General features: G+C 34.5%; 1 protein-coding gene across 2 annotated transcripts in view; it reads left to right on the plus strand.

The window, feature by feature from the left end:
- Nucleotides 1–19,101, plus strand: part of LRPPRC (leucine rich pentatricopeptide repeat containing) — a 105,660-nt gene that overhangs the window by 48,276 nt on the left and 38,283 nt on the right. For both annotated transcript variants that reach the window (XM_060026704.1, XM_060026705.1), the window contains exons 19-25: nt 36–80; nt 436–549; nt 1,606–1,736; nt 2,456–2,541; nt 3,943–4,150; nt 12,142–12,266; nt 12,983–13,089. In XM_060026704.1, the coding sequence (XP_059882687.1) occupies nt 36–80; nt 436–549; nt 1,606–1,736; nt 2,456–2,541; nt 3,943–4,150; nt 12,142–12,266; nt 12,983–13,089 (816 nt within the window). The remainder of the gene's footprint in view (nt 1–35; nt 81–435; nt 550–1,605; nt 1,737–2,455; nt 2,542–3,942; nt 4,151–12,141; nt 12,267–12,982; nt 13,090–19,101) is intronic.

The following is a 19,101-nucleotide window of genomic DNA, read 5'->3' on the forward strand; positions in this document are numbered from 1 at the left end:
ATGTTTTCTGATTCTAATTTAAATCCCAATTTTAGGATGTTAATATGTTGGTTGAAAGAGAGAAGACAGACTCTCGAAAAGTAAGTAGGCTTTTTGAGTAGATTCTACATGCTATAGTAACCACATTTAATGAGAGTTCTAGACTGTGTCCTTATAAAACCAGTGGTTCGTAACATTTTTGTCATCAGTGTACCTCTAAGAAGTTGGTAAAAGCTATTTCAGAAAAATCAGCATATCTCAAAAAAATCGGCATGAAATTTGCATATAATCTCAGGAGCTTTATAAACCCCTGGAGTCCATCCCCAGATCCCCAGATTAATATCCATGATAGCATTTATGACATTTAGGAAAGGTCAGTTTAAAGGGAAGAGTGACAAAGGGTGCATTTTCTTTGTAGGAAATTTCTTTCCTTCTTTTTTCTTTCCATTTCTGTAGACTACGCAGCCTACATCATCTGATTTGGAGTCTAAACTTGAAAAACTAAAAGCTGAAAATCAACCTATAGGAGATGTCCTGAAGCAACTCATATTAATGCTGTGTTCAGAAGAGGTAACTTATAACTATTTCAAATACGCTATTAAGGTAAAAAATTCTTTATAGATAAAAGTAAGCAAAGCCAAATATAATATTTATGATTTTTACAATTAATTATTATACATCATGTCGGTGAAGAATGCAATTAAATGAAAGGTTAGCTAATTTCAGCTACACCTTGAATGGCATGTTTTCCGGTTACTGTAGTTTGTTTACAATAACCTGCAAAGTGAATGATAGTAACAGCCATGATAGGTTTATCATACATGCCAAATGTCCTTTCAAGCCATGGCTCCGGTCTCTTATATCTAGATTGTCAAGCAACTGATACATGCAGTCGTCATTTGCAAGTCAAATATTACTGGGTTGTTAATGCAGGGATTGAAATTCCATTTTCCTGCTGGAAAAAAGTCTTTCTGAGATAAAGGGTCTCTTGCCTTTTTTCAGCAGGCATCCAGCTGTACTTTGTGTTCATTTTAGTGTGCGTCTGCAATTTGTGGTATATCACTAGACTTTTTCGGTTTTTAGTTCAGTATCATTTGGTCTTATGCCTGTGTTTCTAGGGGAACAGAAATAACAGCTGACTTTAAGGTTATAACATGGTACTATTAAATTCTAAAATATTTCCTTACATTACTTGGATATTGACTAGACTGTGAGGAACGTTGCAGTGATAGACATTTCTGTGCCTGGAAATTGGACGGTGAGTAAGGGCTCACTTGGTACATATTTAATCTGGAAGTCTTTTTTTTATAATACAGTACCCAAACCTTAAAACATCAAATTTGGCATAGTGGCCTGTTTTGCAGTGTAGATAACAAATCTTTTAAACCCCACATATATATATCTTTTCCTGCTTTTTAAAAGGCAAATAAAAATACCAGGGAGCAAGGTGAAGTTAATACCATGAATCCATTTCTTTTCAGGGAGCAAGGTGAAGTTAATAACATGAATCCATTTATTTTAAAAGTACTATTAACTTTTTTTACACTCTGAACATTGAAACTAGAAATTTTATTTTATTTTTATATTAATTTCTTATTTCTTTTTCACTTCCATCCTTTATTTTAGAACATGCATAAAGCTCTTGAACTGAAAGCAAAATATGAATCAGATATGGTTATCGGTGGCTATGCCTCTTTAATAAATTTGTGCTGTCGACATGATAATGCAGAAGAGGCATTGAACCTGAAACGAGAATTGTGAGTACCCTGGCACTGAAACAAATCATCAGCATGTATGCTGATATACAGTCCTTGATGGATCATGTAGATTGACTACTACTCTCATACAATGTGAATTTAAAAAAAGAATTCTCTTTTGTGTTTTTGAAATTTCATACTATAAGACTCTTTGATTAATTATGGCTTGTTTTCAGCAAGGAGTCTTTGTTTAAGTATGATAAGACGTTCTATTCCTTAAAGCCAAAGTTTTTTTCCTCTTGATTATACAACTGCATATGACAACAGTGGTGATGGTAACTATTTCATAAAGCTTGTTAAATATTCCACTTTCTGTACTGTAGGGTAAACAAAATTCTGTCCATTTCTAAGGTATCTTTGGTTTCCCATCCTGATACATTTGCCAAATAAAAATATGTCTTTCAGGGGTATTTCAGTATTCATGACAAAGTTAGAATCACCTTAAGTGCCATGAAGCAAAAGAGTTCCTTATTAGTGTCATTTGCAGATGGAAAGATGCAATATATATGTAGTGTTAGATTTTTACTTCGTCACTTTGAATATAATTACATGTGGATTTGTATATGGCTTCAAAAATAAACCTTAACTAAATTGTAGAGGCCAATGTTAATAACAGTTCAGATTCTGATGAGTTTTTGAAAAGTGATCAAGTAGATATTGCAGTCCTTTTAACAGTTAAACAACTTCTAACATAATATAAATATGGTTTTAATTTTTAGTGACCGTTTAGATTCTTCTGCTGTCCTTGATACCAGCAAGTATGTAAGACTTGTAAAAGTATTGGGAAAACATGGCAAGCTCCAAGGTAAGCGTCAGCACATAAAGGAAACATGTGATGCAAGTATCTTGCCACTGGAATAACATGTGAATTGATATTAATGGTATATCATGTCTTGCAAAGTGCTTGAACACTTTGCAAAATTTGCATGTGAATCCAGCCAGAGCTGCATGGACAGTGTAGGCCATTAGTTTTAATGGATTGGCAAGCTTGTCATTTACATTTGCACAGCTCAGTGCTTTTTGCATTTCTGCAGCTAGTTTTTATTCGCATTGCTGTTTGGATTGAGTTTGAAGATCATGACTTATGGCACAATTTGCCTATATGCCTGCACTAATGGCTTTGTTTTCGCTTAAGAACATTAGAAGGCTGAACATAAAACCTATAAATATAACCTTTATTCAAGAATATGAATTTTGCAGGAGTCTTTGTCTTCACTTTTAATAACATTAACAAAATGTGTACTTTAATAAGGTTTTACATAGAAGTTTGCGGGGAGAGCCTAGCCGATTATATTGTTGATGTATATACTCTAATTTTCTTGTAGTTGAGATAATGCTAAACGTAATGTAATTACACTTGATAATTTTTTATTACTGTTTGCTTGTTTCTTTCTCATTGGGCTTTATTTTGAAACTCTTTTTTTAACCTCCCTCTCTTTTATTCCTAGAGAAGATTTTTAAAAAAATCTCTGTAGTCAAAAATGTGGAGAAAATATTTGATTTGAACATTGAATTTTTTCCTAGGAAGCCTTTCTAATACAAAATTCTTTATGAAGATTAGACTGCTTTTTAAAAATCATTTTCTGTAAAGCGGTCAAAACATTTTTTCTGTGCAATAATTAAGAACAACATTATAAAAATGAACTTATTCCATATCCTAAAATGTTTGTTTCTGCCTTCCTAATGAAGCTTAATGAATCTAATGTATTAACATGCAGTCTTTTGGAAAGCTTTCATTGGCTCTGCTTGGCTAATTAGTATCGACATAGCAAACAGGCCCTATCGGTATCAGACCATTAGTCTGGCTGTATATACAGTGTAAACACATCTTTATTATCTGGCCTCCTGACAAGCCATCTGCTGAAGAAACAATGGTGTGATTTAGCAGATGTTAGCTCTGAACGATAAAAGCATCCATTTAGGAGGATCTTACAGCTATAGGGCAGACAGTACAGGGTTATGTGGTGCAGAGTGGGCACACAGTCCCTATCTATAATTTGTAGTCAAAGTTGCAGGGAAATGATAAAACCATGCTATTGTGGATTTATAATTGTAGTCTCGTTTAGAAATGCAAGTAGTAATTAACTTGAAATCGGCATTATACACTAGAATTTACATTCCTGCTGGGCTTGAAATGCTGTTTTAATAGCAGTTTGTTTTCCCTACATGAAATTACCTAAGGGTCTTTTGTGCTACTTCATTGTAGATGCTATTAACATTCTAAAGGAGATGAAAGAGAAGGATGTTCTTATCAAAGATGCAACAGTCTTGTCCTTTTTCCACATCCTAAATGGCGCAGCTTTAAGAGGTGAAACTGAAACAGTAAAACAGTTGCATGAAGCCATCGTGACTCTAGGGTTAGCGAAACCATCTACTACCTTAAGTTCCCCATTGGTCACCCTATATCTGGAAAAGTAAGTTAATTGAATTTTCAATTTTAAATGTTGGCATTGAAAGAATGAATCTAATCATTTGGGGATTATACTTTGTAAATTCTCTGTAGTGCTGTGGAAGCCTTGGAGGTTATTCACCACAGAATAAGAGGACTTCTGTGGAGTAGGTGACCTATAAAATCACCAGCCGCCCTGTGGTCCTGTGGATTACTTCTCAATGGAATGATCTATGGTGATTTTTTTTTGTATGGGGAATGTGATGATATTACATGAAGCCAAATCTAGTTTTTCCCAGTTTTGAGCCTTATAAGTGTTAATTATTAATAAATATAAGAAAGAAGGATTCTCTGGGGCTTTTGATTATGCTTCATGACTGTTATTCAGGTAATGATGTGGCAGCGTCTCTTCATTGCTCCTTTCCTCCATGTAGTATTTTAATTGCATGTACCAATACAGTAGTTATTCTGGCTTCGATAAATACTGTAGAAGATGTCTCTGTGTCTTGTGGGAAGAAGATGAATTTTGTTACTAGGGTGAGATTTACTGAATTTGAAAATTTTTACATTTGGAATGTTTATGTTGGTGCCCAATTTAAGGTATTTTTTCCAGTGCAAATCATAAAGTCAACCTACTCTCTTGTAATGAGTGAAACATTTTAGTAAGATGATAAAGCATCCTTTATCCTTTTCCTTTTGTGTTTGTTTTTCTTTTCCATTTTAAAAAATTTCTCAGATCTTACCTCTTTGTCATCTCTTCCATGGCTTAATGCAATTTTTAATCTGCTTATTTTGTGATTGTGATTTTCTGATTTTAGTTTGGATGTTGCCGTATCAGTGTCAGGAGAAAAGTAAAAGATAAATCTTAACGGTTCTCATATTCTTCCCACATTTCTGGTAGTTTTTCTTTATTTATTAGGGGGTATAATTAATTGAATATAATGAATGATTTAGTATTGAATTTAAAATGTGGAATAAAAACATCTCTTTTAACTAACTCTTTTTAGGAAATATGTGTACACACACATATATATATGCACACACATACATGCACATAAATGTTTTATGAAATAATTTCTTTGCCATCAATCAAAAAATAGTTTATCAGCTTAATATGATTTGGCTAAATCTTAACCTCCACAATCTCAGCATTACATCTTTTTAAAGAAATAGTGATTCAAACAATTATTGTGTTATTGAGTTCTCATGTTCACAGCCTACTTTATATAGAAATCCTATAATTAATATGCTTCCTCCTAGAATTTTTTTGATTGTTTAAAGACCCGTCTCTGCAAATTGCATGTGGAGCTCTGCATAGGGATTTGAAAGAAATGGGCCCAGTGCCCAGAAGAATTAGGCCCTCCTCCACCACTGGGCAAAAATAAAATAATTAACAATGAAAATGAGGCCATGGTAGAAAAAGTATCTTACAAATAGAAATACTTTGAAGACAGAGGAGATACAAAAGTTTTCCAGAAGAAGTCTGCAGATGGGGCTCATGAACCAAGGAGAACTTCCCCCAAGGGAAAATGGAAATAGCATGGGATTCAGATGTTAATGTGGAGCATACTCTGTGCTTCAGATTCTACTGTACAGTCAGAGATTTGTGTGTCTCAGTAAAATCTGACTGTCCCTGTTAATTGGGCTAGAGAAATCTAAATTAGTTTCTTTTATGATTTTTTTTTTTTTTTACTACTTTCAGATACAAAGAGAAATTACCTTCTATTTTTATTTGCCTGAATTTGTTTTTGTTTTTTGCTATCTTTGCTTTGCAGAGGCAGTTTCCATGACAAGATCTTCAGTTTCATCTGTCATGATAAAAAGGTTTTGTTGACTCTTTTAGAGTCAGGAGAATAATTAAAAGGAGATAAAGGAAATTTCATGTTTAGCAGAAAACAGTAGTAGCACTCCTGGTAGGGGCTAAGTTGGAGGAAAACGTTGACTTTGCAACTTATTTTCAATTGTGTTTTCCCAACTGATGGAAGATAGCTAATTAATTCAGAATCATGACAAGTGCAGTACTAGGATTAACTATGCTAGCCTGCCCAAAAGTCTACATGTATTTGATTTGATTAAATATGTTTAATCTTCAATAATATCAGGTAATTGGCCTCAGCAGGTATGAACTCATCTGGAGAATGAGGCTTTTATTCAAACTTGAGGTAGAATTATGAGAAACATTTCAGAACACTTTACAAAATCTTCATCCTTTCAAAGGCAAGCATCTTTTTGGAAAGTCATTGCAAAGACTCTGAAGAAGGCTATCACTTACAAATTGTAATTCTAGAACAAATTTGCGAGGTTGAGTTCCTTAGAAAGATGATCTTTAAGATTCAATAGATATTAATTTTGGACTGACTTTTCCAGCATTGGATAAAACACAGGAGAAATTTAATATTGTATCAGTTTGTTACTTGGATATTGTTTTAAAAGTTTTACAGTTATGAAAAATAATACATTTTGTTTTTATTCATTTGCCAAAGGAAATCCAAAATAACAGGTTTGCAAAATTTTGAAGAACTTGTTAAACTAATCTGATTTGTATTATCAAAATAATACTTGCACTGAAAAGAAGTTTGCTGATTTGAACAAAATTTTCATGTGTTTCATTTACACTGGGACTGTTCTGTAAGACACATGTCTACATGTAGTCCACATGAATGTTAAACATTTTCCTTTGTAACTACTTAAAAAAATTTTTTTAATTGAAATCATGCCTGATCCAGAAAGATGACCTGGATCCTCCATATTAAGGAAGAAAGAAATGCTTTAAAATAGGTTAAAAGAGCTTTTGATTAGTCTTTATGCTATGATAAAGGAAATAAAATTAATGAAATTTGGGCCATTAGTTTTTAAAGCATAAAAATTTGTATGATGCAGTTTCAGATTTACTTGTATAGCTGATCCATTTTGGTTTCATTTCATATGAAAAATATCTGAAGCTGTTTAACTGGATTATTTAGTGCAAATGATCAAAGAATCTTTAATTTCTGCTTTCCATTTAGGATTTTTCTGTGCTGATTTGTGCTATAATCTGTATATACCCACATGCATTTCATTTAAGTGAATCATGGACTTTGTCCATATAATCCTCCCAGAACTCTTGCTAAATTAATCTTGAGTTCTTCATAAAGGTCACAATTTCTGTAAGATGAACCTATACCAATACGTTTTAAAACTTACTGTAACACTTCAATATGTTGCAGAAGTGGGAAATACACTTTTTATAATGCTGGTTATTCTGTCATATATACTCCCCTTTAATTTTGGCATCTTCATTTGTACTGGATACTTTTATTATTTGTGGGAATGCTCGCCTTCTAGAGTAAAACTCTTTATGTGCTGAAAGGAAATTAAGGAGGTTTGGCTCTTTTACTCCATTATTGCAATTAAGAATTTAGCATCATCAGTGCCAAAGGACAAAAGTGGTTCATTTGCCCTAGGGGGACAGGACAGTGATAAGATGATTTTTCGTCAAGGATCATTGGGTCGTAATTAAGTTACATTCATGGCTATTGCTTTTTGAAGGATGATTGGTAAATGACAGGCTTCATGTGCTTAGTACGGACAGTGTTCAGTAGGGTTTTTTCTCCCTCTGTCAGAAAATCCTGTTGAGCCTGATAATGTAAATGTGGCATTTTATTCTGAACAAAAGAGCAGGGAAATGAGCTATCTTGTCTAATCATTCAGTTGTTTAACACTGACTTCCAGTTTAGACTCAATTGGCTGGAAAGCACTTGACATGTGAAGTTAGTGCTGTTCCGAAAGCATGTTTGAGTAAATTTGAAAGTAAGTGACAGCTAAATTGTACCTAGGGAAATTACAAAGCCTTCAACACAGTTAATTTTTTTGGGAGGATTAGTTGTAATTGCAACACTAGTCTCCTTGAAGATTCCGCATTTATAGATGATGAACAGAAAAAGAAACATTTAGCTCTTTCAAGGGCTGGTTCTCTTCACAGAATAATTTTTGTGAAGTCGATGGTTTCTCCTGAATTGATTTCTTTCCACACTGAACATCTGCTTAAGATTTATAGAATAGTCAGTTTTTAGAGTGTTAAGGTGTTTTTTGTTTCCCCCTCCCTTGTTTTGAACTTTTTTCTCCCCTAAAGCCCCTCTTTTCTCCAGTGATTTCAGATTTTGAGAGCTTTTCAGTCAGTAAGCTCTTTAGGTAAATCGCCACTTCACTAACACTTTATGCATAATGTTGAAGCACTTTATTCCAATTAAAAAATTAATATTTGTCATTTAAAATTTTGATTAAATTGGAAGTTATTTGCTATAGGTAAGGAGACTAAGTTTAAAGCTACCAGTAGGTAGATAGCTGTCACTGGTTGTTCTTGTTCAAGATTGTATGAAACACATTTGTGATTTTTACAGTTATATATAAAGGAATTTGAGTTAGGAGGACTTTGTTTTCTGGTACCTTTAAGTAGATAGTTTTATGATCAGCCTCATATAAATGTTATGTCCAGGGTTTGTTTTTCTGTCAATGACATAAAGCATACTTTCATTTCATAATAAGGACTAACACAAGAGGTAACATCAGATTTACCATGTTCTTATTGGACTCAGTCTATTATATATATGTGTGTTCTTAAAATTTAGAATTATAGAATCTTCCTTTCCACTGTTCTGTTTTTATTTCATAGGCTCCCAGAATTTTGATAAAGGCTATGTTGAGTTAATTTACATCAATCAAAAATATTTTAAAATGATTGATTACTTTTTATTAGCATGTATAGTTTTATTTATGAAAATCACTTTATGTATATCATTGAAATACTTTGGGAGGGTGTCTAGTCGTTGAAAATATCACAGTGGATTTTTCTTAGAGATAATAGTATGTTATAGAGTTGATTTTCACTTAGTATTATTTGAGGTTTGTGAAAGCAGTGGCTAAATTTTTATCAGGATTGGACTTTTAAAAATTTGTGACCCGTTTGTATATAAAGCTTTAGGAATTATGCGTGTATACTGAAATAAGCATGGAGTAAGTTTTGAATCCAGAATTAATGTTTTCAACAAGATTTCTTCAAAAGATTATTATTTTAGAGTAGAGTTTTAACTCAGTTCTAGTGTTTTAAAGTGTACAAAGGAAATCACAGAATCATTTTAGGTCACAGAAACTAGAATTACACTGATTGATAAAGTCTTCCCCCACATTTTGGGTATAAGGCAGTTTCCACCTTTTCCCATTTGATATTTTACTGCACTTACTGATTTCATCCAGCCTAATGAAAGTGGTATTTTCATGTGATGATTTTTTCTGCTGGTGTGAAACATTTGAGATGATGAACCTAACAAGTTCAAGTTCATAGAACCTCGCGTTAGAGTATTAGAACTGGGAGGGAACCCAAAGGTCCTTGAGTTCAACTCTTGTGATAATCTGCTTTCATCACCACTTCTAGAAATGTGTCACACTGCTGTAGCCAAGCTGCATGTAGTACTTATCAATTGGGATTGAAATTCAAAAGTCCTATGCGTATACAACTATTTTCACAGTAATGTGAATTTTATATACTTTCTCATATTTTTCATTTCCCTCACCCAAAGTTTTCAAGCTTTAATAGGAAAGATTAATGATGACATCAAATCATACGAGGCGTGGACATTTTTATCTCTTTAAAGTGACGTGATCCAACCAAACACAAGTCAGAATGTAGATAATAAGGACTGAAAAGAAAGGACTAGACCTTAGTTCATTTCTATCATCAGTAAGCACACTTTGTACAAAATGTTTCACTATAGATTTCTAATTCATTTTGTTGGCAACCTGGGGTCAGTGACATTGTTACTTAAAATTACTAACAAATATATATGAATTATTTCCACTTTGCTATACTTGTCTTTTCTGTTGTTGTTCTGAGCATGTATAATCTTCAGAAGCATATATTTGGAGACCAAAGACTATTAACATGTCTCTTTGATTGACAGAACAATTATTCACTCATTTATTGATAGCTTTGACCTAATGTAGGGAAAATACAATTGAGACAATATTATCCTAGTTTGGAAATTGATCTGAAAAAGCAAATTATACTGCTTTTTAAAAATCAGTGTGTGTTAGTTTTTCTCTTAAATATTTTGGTAGTTTTCCATTAAATGGAATTGTAAAAAGGTAATAACTTGTATCTGAAGCAAGGGAAAATACTGATTATATAAAGCTTTATATCATATGTGGTAGCATTTCTCTTGTATGACAGTAATCTAGCCTGCAACATCTACTTGCAGTTTTGAAATTAACCTGTAATTTAGTCTTCACCCCAAATGACAAAAATTCAAATGACTCTGTGGGGTGCCGGAAGATGCACTGTAAACAGGGTTTAGTAAGGGGATAAGGTAGAGTTCTGTCAGGATAGGCTCATTTTCACTGTGTCAGTATTGTAGTAAAATTAATGCTTCTTCATGATATTTTACTTTTTAGTACAGTTTAAAACCTTAATCTAGATAAAATGGTAATTCAGTCTAGGGCAACATAACATTTGTATAATGAACCAAAATGTTAGGGCTTCAATGGAAAATTTTAAAAGGCTTTCTTTCTTTTGAAAACTGTTGCACATGTGAGAGAAATGTGTTTTCTCCACAAAGATTGTCACTGTTATCGCTACTTGTACTTTGGTCCATGTCTCTAACCATGCTTCTTTTTTAAATACATTTCATACTTTCTTTTCAAAAATCTTTAATTTCTTATTCCATATTACACCACCTTATTAGGTTAAACAAACAACATTGCTTTTAATAGAGCATAATGTATAATTAGATGTACTCAACTGAAACGGGGGAGAGTCCAGGGACCTGATGACAGTGCCTTTCTCTGTTTACCTGGTGGCCTTAGGCTAATCAGTCAATCTCTAGATGCCTTAATTTCCTCATCTATTTAAAAATAAAGGAAGGTGGCAAGTAGAATTGGATCACATAATCTCTACAGCTTTTTCAAGGTCTTAATAATTTCTCATACTGTCATTTTCCAAGGGAAATAGTAGGTTTTGAGGACACAAAAGAATGTGTTTCCACACTCTTATTTAATAAACTGACTTAATGAAAATATCTTTTTATTTTAATTAATTAACCACATAAGAGAAGCTTCGATTTTATAATTGGAAATAATTTTTAAAAGCTTACCCTCTTATGAAAAGCTTTTAAAGAGTTCTAGAATTCACCAACCCTAAGAATATCCTAGGTTTAGCAACAGTAAGTTTCTATATGTATGAATCCTAAAGTTACTTCTTCCTGGGATTTCCTTGTGCCACATGGTTAGGAATCCGCCTGCTAATGCAGGGGACATGGGTTTGAGCCCTGGTCCGGGAAGGTCCCACATACCGCGGAGCACCTAAGCCCGTGCGCCACAACTACTGAAGCCCGAGTGCCTAGAGCCTGTGCTCCGCAACAAGAGAAGCCACAGCAATGAGAAGCCCACGCACTGCAACGAAGAGTAGCCCCTGCTCACCACAACTAGAGAAAGCCCACGTGCAACGACAAAGACCCAACGCAGCCAAAAGTAAATTAAAAAAAAAAAAGTTAGTTCCTCCTTATCTGGAGAGGCAGCAGTATGAAACATATGATGAGAAAGGTGAAAGTGCTTGAAAAGTTCTTGATGACTGTTGATGGACATTTAATAAAGTTTCCCAAATCTGGAATTATTGAGGACCATAAACACAAAGTAGTTGGAAAAAATATTTGACAGTAGTCCTTGTTTTTAGAATAATGCATTCTTATAGCAATTTATATATAATCTGAGAGAATGCCTTCATCTTTTGGACTTTTTAATAAGTACCATTTAGCAAGCAAAATAATAAAAGTTGAAGCAGGGAAAACAGGGAACCACTAATGATGTCTGTACTCTGAACATTGATTTTTATATAAGGATTGTTTCTTGTATTTTTTTTTTCCAATTTGGCTTCGTGGTATTCTACCTTAAATAAAACTCACTCGTGTACCTTTTGACTGGTCATTGTATAGCTCTCAAATTAATTAGATATATTTTATTCATTGTTAATATTTTGATGTTTCCAAGGGATGACTTACCTACTGCTCTTGAAGTCACGATTGACTGCTATAAAAAGTATAAAATACTACCAAGGATTCATGATGTCCTATGTAAACTGATAGAGAAAGGCGAGACTGATCTAATTCAGAAAGGTTAGTCACCTTCTAATTCGTTAGTGTTGTTAGTTTTCTTTTTTCCCCTCTTGCTTATTTAATCTTAATGTGTTGCTGTGAAGAGAGAATTTAACAGGAAGGCAAGCACATCCAGAGAAACTTTGTTACACTTTTGAGTTGAAAAATATCAGGTATATTTTTAACATTATAAATGTACTTGATTTTAGTAACTTCATTTTGAAAAGTCACCCCTCTTGTTTTTTGTGTGTGTGTGTGTCTGGTACGCGGGCCTCTCACTGTTGTGGCCTCTCCCGTTGCGGAGCACGGGCTCCGGACACGCAGGCTCAGTGGCCATGGCTCACGGGCCCAGCTGCTCCGCGGCATGTGGGATCTTCCCGGACTGGGGCACGAACCCATGTCCCCTGCACCGGCAGGTGGACTCTCAACCACTGCGCCACCAGGGAAGCCCCTCTCTGTTATTTTTTGGTCCGCTTCTTGATGATCTGCCTTTGTGAGATTTTCAGCCTTATCCTCACCAGTTCTCTTTGAAGCTAGTCACAGGTACTTAATGTCATAAATGTATGCTGTTACATAAGGAATGTGACAGAAAATTGGTTGATTTAGCTATAACCTTTAAGTTATTCTAAATATTTGTTTTAAAGTTTTCTTGTATTTGTTCAGAACTCTTCAAGTGATAGTGATATAGTGTTAGTCTATATTTTGTCTTCTAATATATTTTCTTCTTTCCTCTCTAGCAATGGACTTTGTGAGCCAAGAACAAGGTGAAATGACTATGCTGTATGATCTCTTCTTTGCCTTCCTACAAACAGGAAATTACAAAGAGGCCAAGAAGATCATTGAGGTATGATTTTAACTCCAGTATTCTAATTGTACAGCTATTTAGACTCTTAATTAGAATATGTTTACAAATTTTAACCTTTAATTACACATGTTCTGATTCATGTTAATATAATTCAGTCTCAATAATGTGGGGTGAGAGGGAGAGACTCGGCCAGCTTCTTTATTGTATATAATTACAGTTCAGAAAAGGCAGCCTGGTTGTATATTGAATTTGTTTCTTCACTTTGTTAAATTCACTGTTATATATCAAAATGATATTTGCATATTAAATCTTGGATTGTGGAACAATTAAATTAAACTGGCATTCCTGTGTGTAAAGTTGCTAATCCTCTTTGCCAAGGAATTCTTTGTTCTTAAAAGCAGTGGAATTTAATTTGCTGCAGACCATGCTCAGATTTATTTGTAATGCTTGTCTATAAGTTAATCAGCCAAACAAGTGCTGTCTGCAGGTGTTTGGCATTTAATTTAAAATTTCTTCTTTTTTTTCACTATGGTAAGCAGCTTACGGGAAATGGTAGGTGACAAACCTGGGCTATTTAGGATTAGTATATTTTATCTAGGCTTGATTGAAATTTTGCTTACTGAAATTGATAAGTCAAAGGGCAACGATAAAGTCTGTCCAAATTGTGATTAATTTCACTATTAAACAATTCTGTATCTCCTAAAAAAATCATTTCAGAGAAGATGGACCCATCGCCTTAAGAAATATTACTTTTAGTATGAGTAAAATAAACTTGTGAATACATCAGTAATCATTTTTCTCTCAGATATACTTTACTGTTACTCCATGTCTTTTCCCAAAAGTGCCGATGGTGGACGAGACATAAAGGTGGTGTTTGGCCTCCTTGTTTTTATGTTGATGACTGCTTATAATGGATTTGAAAATAGAGGCACACATCCCAGAAAATTATTAGTTTCTCTTGACATTTTTCAAAGAAAAGTCTAGTATGAAAAAGGACTGTGAAATTAATTCAGAACTTTCTTATATTTCTATCTGTCTTTAACTCAATCTGTCCTCCTGTCGGAGGGAAGTGTGGAGTATGCTGTCTTGGACAGGTGCTTCTATAGCTTGAGTAGTTCATTTGTATTTTCTAGAAAATGTTATAAATTCTCTCATCGAAGGTGCACAGTGTATGTATCTGAAAATGAGAGAAGCTGTCTGCCTGTTGAGTTCTGTACTCTGTATGCATGTTATCAGTATTAGTAAGGCACTGATCAGAGCAGAAATAAAGCTCAGGTATTCAGATAATAGTGATTAGAGGTTCTACAGCAGGAAATCATGCGGCTCTCTTTGTGTAATAAGCAAGACATAATAGGAAGCACAAAAGGCATGAGTGGGTTCTCCTTCTGTCATCTACTTGCTAGTGTGATAATAAATAAGTTACTAAACCTTTCTAAGCTTCCTCATCTCTAAAAGGGAATATAGTATCTTTCTTTAAGATTCAATCACATAATGTATGTAAAGCAGCTTGCATGTTTCCTGGATTATGGTAGTAATCAATATTATTAATTCTCTTTGCCCCTTAAAGGTAGAGATTGTGTTTTCTTCATTCCACATAACTCACAGTATGATGCTTAGCATAAGGTGCATGTTTGTCACATGAATAGGCGAGAGGAGGCTGCATCTTAATTACTTTAAAGCTTTGCCAATGTACAACATCATTGAGTGTAATCATTTAGGAATGGCTGTCTACTGATGACACAGTTTTTATAGTGAATGTGTACAGAATTGCTTAAAGGATACAGAATAGCTTTACAGAATCCCTCTGCAGTACCCTAGGGTAGGACAGCAGGGTGTGCAATATATGGAAATATACTGAAGCACGTTTTTAGGGGGTTTTTTGTTTTTTTTAATGGTTAGTTGGAATTGAATTAAAGTGGGAACTTGATTTTTTTACTATTAAAATTCAAGACCTGGAGTTCTCTCTTGTGGTTTTCTGAGGATTATTGGAAATATTAAAAGTAATGAAAATTAATAAACTAGGACTGTATCACCATATGAAAGAATATTATAAATACTGAGGAACATTTTTATTATTCCCCCAAACACAATAGTGTCTTATCAATGGGTAGATTCACTAGAGTTGAATTTCCAAAGCAAAATATACAATAAAGCTTCTTTGTATTTGAAACACTGTGGGAGATAAGATAAACCAAGTCATACAAATGGTCTCATTAAGTAAAGAAAGAGACAAGATTCAGTGTATAATATGACCTGTGCTTTTAAAATGAGTTGGTATACATACATATATATAATACGTTTTAACATAGTTTTATATTTTAATTCTACCCATGGATTATTGCAGGAGGGTGGAATTATAGCTGGCATTTTGCTATATACTTTTTTGTATTTTCTGAGTTTTCAGTAATGAGCATATGTATTCTTATTGTATATATACTCAGAAAGAGTGTTATTTTCTAGTAAAAGAGAGAGAAAAGTAAATAAGACTTACATCCACCCTCAAGGAGCTAATGTGAGATTAATATGTGAAGATAATGTCTATATAAGACTGAGAAGTGTTGACTGCTGTAAGAAAAATACAAATAGTTCTGAGAGTTCAAGAGAGAAAGTTATTCCCAGTGTAGGAAATTAGGTAAGACTTTATTGAGAAAATGGGGTTTAGGGTGTGGCTTGATGGATGTGGTAAGTCCTGTTCACGTTTGGGAGTTTGATAGGGTTGGGCAATGTATTAAAGGTATTAGAGGTAGAACAAAGAAGTAGAAAAGGGAAGTCTCTAAGTAGTTCCTGTTTTTTCTCCAGCTTCATTGAGATACAAGTGATATTTAACATTGTATAAGTTTAAGGTGTACAACCTGTTGGTTTGATATACTTATATATTGCAAAATGATTACCACTGTAGTGTTAGTTAACACCTCCATTACCTCATGTAATTACCATTTCTTTTTTGTGGTGAGAACATTTAAGATTTACTCTTAGCATCTTTCAAGTATATGAGTGTGTGTGTGTGTGTGTGTGTGTGTGTGTGTGTACGTGCACGCTGTATTGTTAAGTATAACTGCCATGTTGTACGTTAGATCCCCAGTACCTGTTCGTCTTAGAAGTGGAAGTTTGTACCATTTGACCAACATCTCCCGTTTCTCCCCACCCCAAGACGCTGGCAACCACCATTCTATGCACTGTTTTTAGGAGTTCAGCTTTTTTAGATTTCACATGTAAGGGATATCATACAGTCTTTCCATGTCTCTGTCTGACTTATTTTCCTTAGCATAATGCTTTCATGGTATATCTTCATGGTTGCAAATGGCAGAATTTCTTTCTTTCTCATGGCTGAATAGTGTGTGTGGTGTGTGTGTGCGCGTGTGTGTATGACTTGCAAATATTTTCTCTCATTTCTTGGGTTGCCTTTTAATTTTGTTGATTGTTTCTCTTGCTGTACAGAAGCTTTTTAGTTTGATGTAGTCCCACTTACTTATTTTTGCTTTTTTCACTTATGCTTTTGTGTCTTATCCAAAAAAATGTTGCCAAGACCAGTATCAGGGAGCTTTTCCCCTGTGTTTTGTTCTGGGAGATTTATGATTTCAGGCTTTATGTTAAAGTCTTTAATCCATTGCAAGTTAATTTTTGTAAGTGGTGAAAGATAGGGGTTTAATTTTCTTCTACTGCATGTGATTATCTAGTTTTCCCAATACCATTTATTAAAGAGACTATCCTTTTCCTGTTGAGTATTCTTGGCTCCCTTGTCAAATATTAGTTGACTATATATGTGAAGGTTTATTTCTGATTCTGTTCCATTGGTCTTTGCTTCTGTTTTTATTCCAGTACCATTCTGTTTGATTATTATAGCTTTGTAGTGTAGTTTTAGGAAGTGTGATGCCTCCAGCTTTGTTCTTTTTCAGGGCTGCTTTGGCTATTTGTGATCTTTTGTGGTTCCATACAAATTTTAGGATTGTTTTTTCTATTTCTGTGAAAAATGCCATTCAGAATTTTGATAGGGATTTCACTGACTCTATAGATAGCTTTGGATAGTATAGACATTTTAACAATATTAATTCTTCTGATCCATGAACACGGGGTATTTTTTCATTTATTTATGTCTTCAGTTTCTTTCATCAAAGTCTTACAGTTTTCAGTGTACAGATCTTTCACAACCTTGGTTAAATTTATTCCTAGGTTGTTTTTTTTTTTAATCATTTTGCTCATCTTGTGAATGGTATTTTATTTTTTTCAGATATTCTGCTAGTGGATAGAAATGAAACTGATTTCTATATGTTGATTTTGTATCCTGCAACTTTACTGAATCCGTTGATTAGTTCTAATATTTTTTTGGTGGAGTCTTTAGGATTTTCTGCATATAATATCTTGTCATCTGCAAACAGAGTTTTATTTCTTTCTGATTTCTTAAATAGTTCTTTCATCCTGGGGTATAGGATTTATAGGAAGTATTTTGTAAGGGTAGATTGTTCCCAGAGACCCTTCAATATCAGAATAAGCAGGCTTGAGTTCATGCAGAAGACAGTGAACTCTCAGCAGTGTTAGAAAGAAATTTATACTAGCAGAAGAATGTGTGATAGATGAAAGGGGGTTGGGGACAGTGAGATTAATAGTATCTGAATTAGGATAGTGGTTGTAGGGGTTTTGTTGTTGTTTGCGGTACGCGGCCCTCTCACTGTTGTGGCCTCTCCTGTTGCGGAGCACAGGCTCCAGACGCGCAGGCTCAGCGGCCATGGCTCACGGGCCTAGCCGCTCTGCGGCATGTGGGATCTTCCCGGACCAGGGCACGAGCCTGCGTCCCCTGCATCGGCAGGCGGACTCTCAACCACTGCGCCACCAGGGAAGCGCTGTTGTAGGGATTTTTAAGATACTTTACTCAGTCATCTCAAATGATATCTAATAATTGAAGGATAGTGACCTTAGCAGAAGGTATGGTGAATTAACAGAGGCATAATATCATCTAAGCTCTGACTTGAGAGAAACTAAGCTCTAACTTAGGTCTGATACAGCGTCTCCCATCATGAACCCTTATAAGTTGGCATTGGCAGATTTCGTCACCTAAAACTTCCTGGATGAAGTCCTTTAACTAAGGTGGTTGATAATATTTGAGTGGCTTCCCAGTTTGACCAATTTCCCCTCCTTCCATCCCTCCCTCCTGCCCTTCAATAAATAATTATGGCTCACATCTTACAGTCTTGTTCTAAAGATAGACCTTAAAAAGATGAATCCATAAAATGCAATAATTGCTGTAACGGAAAGTGCTGTAGAAAGCATCTGTTTCAGACTAGATCTTTCTGAGGAAGTGATGTTTGGGATGAGAACTAAAGGATGAACTGGGAGCCAGCCACATAAAGAGTGGGAGCAAAAGCATTTCACTTAGAGGGCACTGTCTGTGCAAAGGCCTGAGAAATTTTGTTATGTTTTTATAGATGGTACCTCTTTTATGGTTCATAGTAGCAAAGATTTGGACTAAAACTCAGGCCTCCTGAGTTCTAGTCCCATGCTTTTTTGCTAGAAATTATGATAAAATAGAGTGGTATTTCTTTGTTTTAAAAAAAAAATGACTTCATTCTTTCGGCCAAGTGTCTTTTAAGGTACTTCATTCACCTCCCAGGAAGGAGGTGTTGCAGGTCATTTAAATAAATTAACAGTTTAGATCATTCATTTTGTGTATTAAGACTGGAGATTAAGTCCAGGGAGAGATGATAAAAACAAGTACAAAAAGTTAAATAATGACATGAAATGTTAAGTAACCATATTAAAGGTTTCTATAAAGCATTATATTATTTAATTTTATTCTTAATCCTTTGAGCAGTTCAGTAATCACTTACTGATTGCCTGCCATGTGCCAGGCACTAAGTTCTCAGGATACAAACACAAAGATGAGTAAGAGTCTGCTTTAAACTTATTTAGCATTTCTTTTTCTAACCTCATCCCTTGAGGTTCAAACCTAGGTTACAAGTTAACCAATATTGGTAACATTTTTATACTTCTCAAATGATTTTCATGTACATCTTCACGTGAGCCTCACATAACAACTAATTAGGGCAATGAAACTTC

This window comes from Delphinus delphis, chromosome 12 (genome assembly GCF_949987515.2).
Source record: "Delphinus delphis chromosome 12, mDelDel1.2, whole genome shotgun sequence".
In the NCBI taxonomy this organism is placed as follows: Eukaryota; Metazoa; Chordata; class Mammalia; order Artiodactyla; family Delphinidae; genus Delphinus; species Delphinus delphis.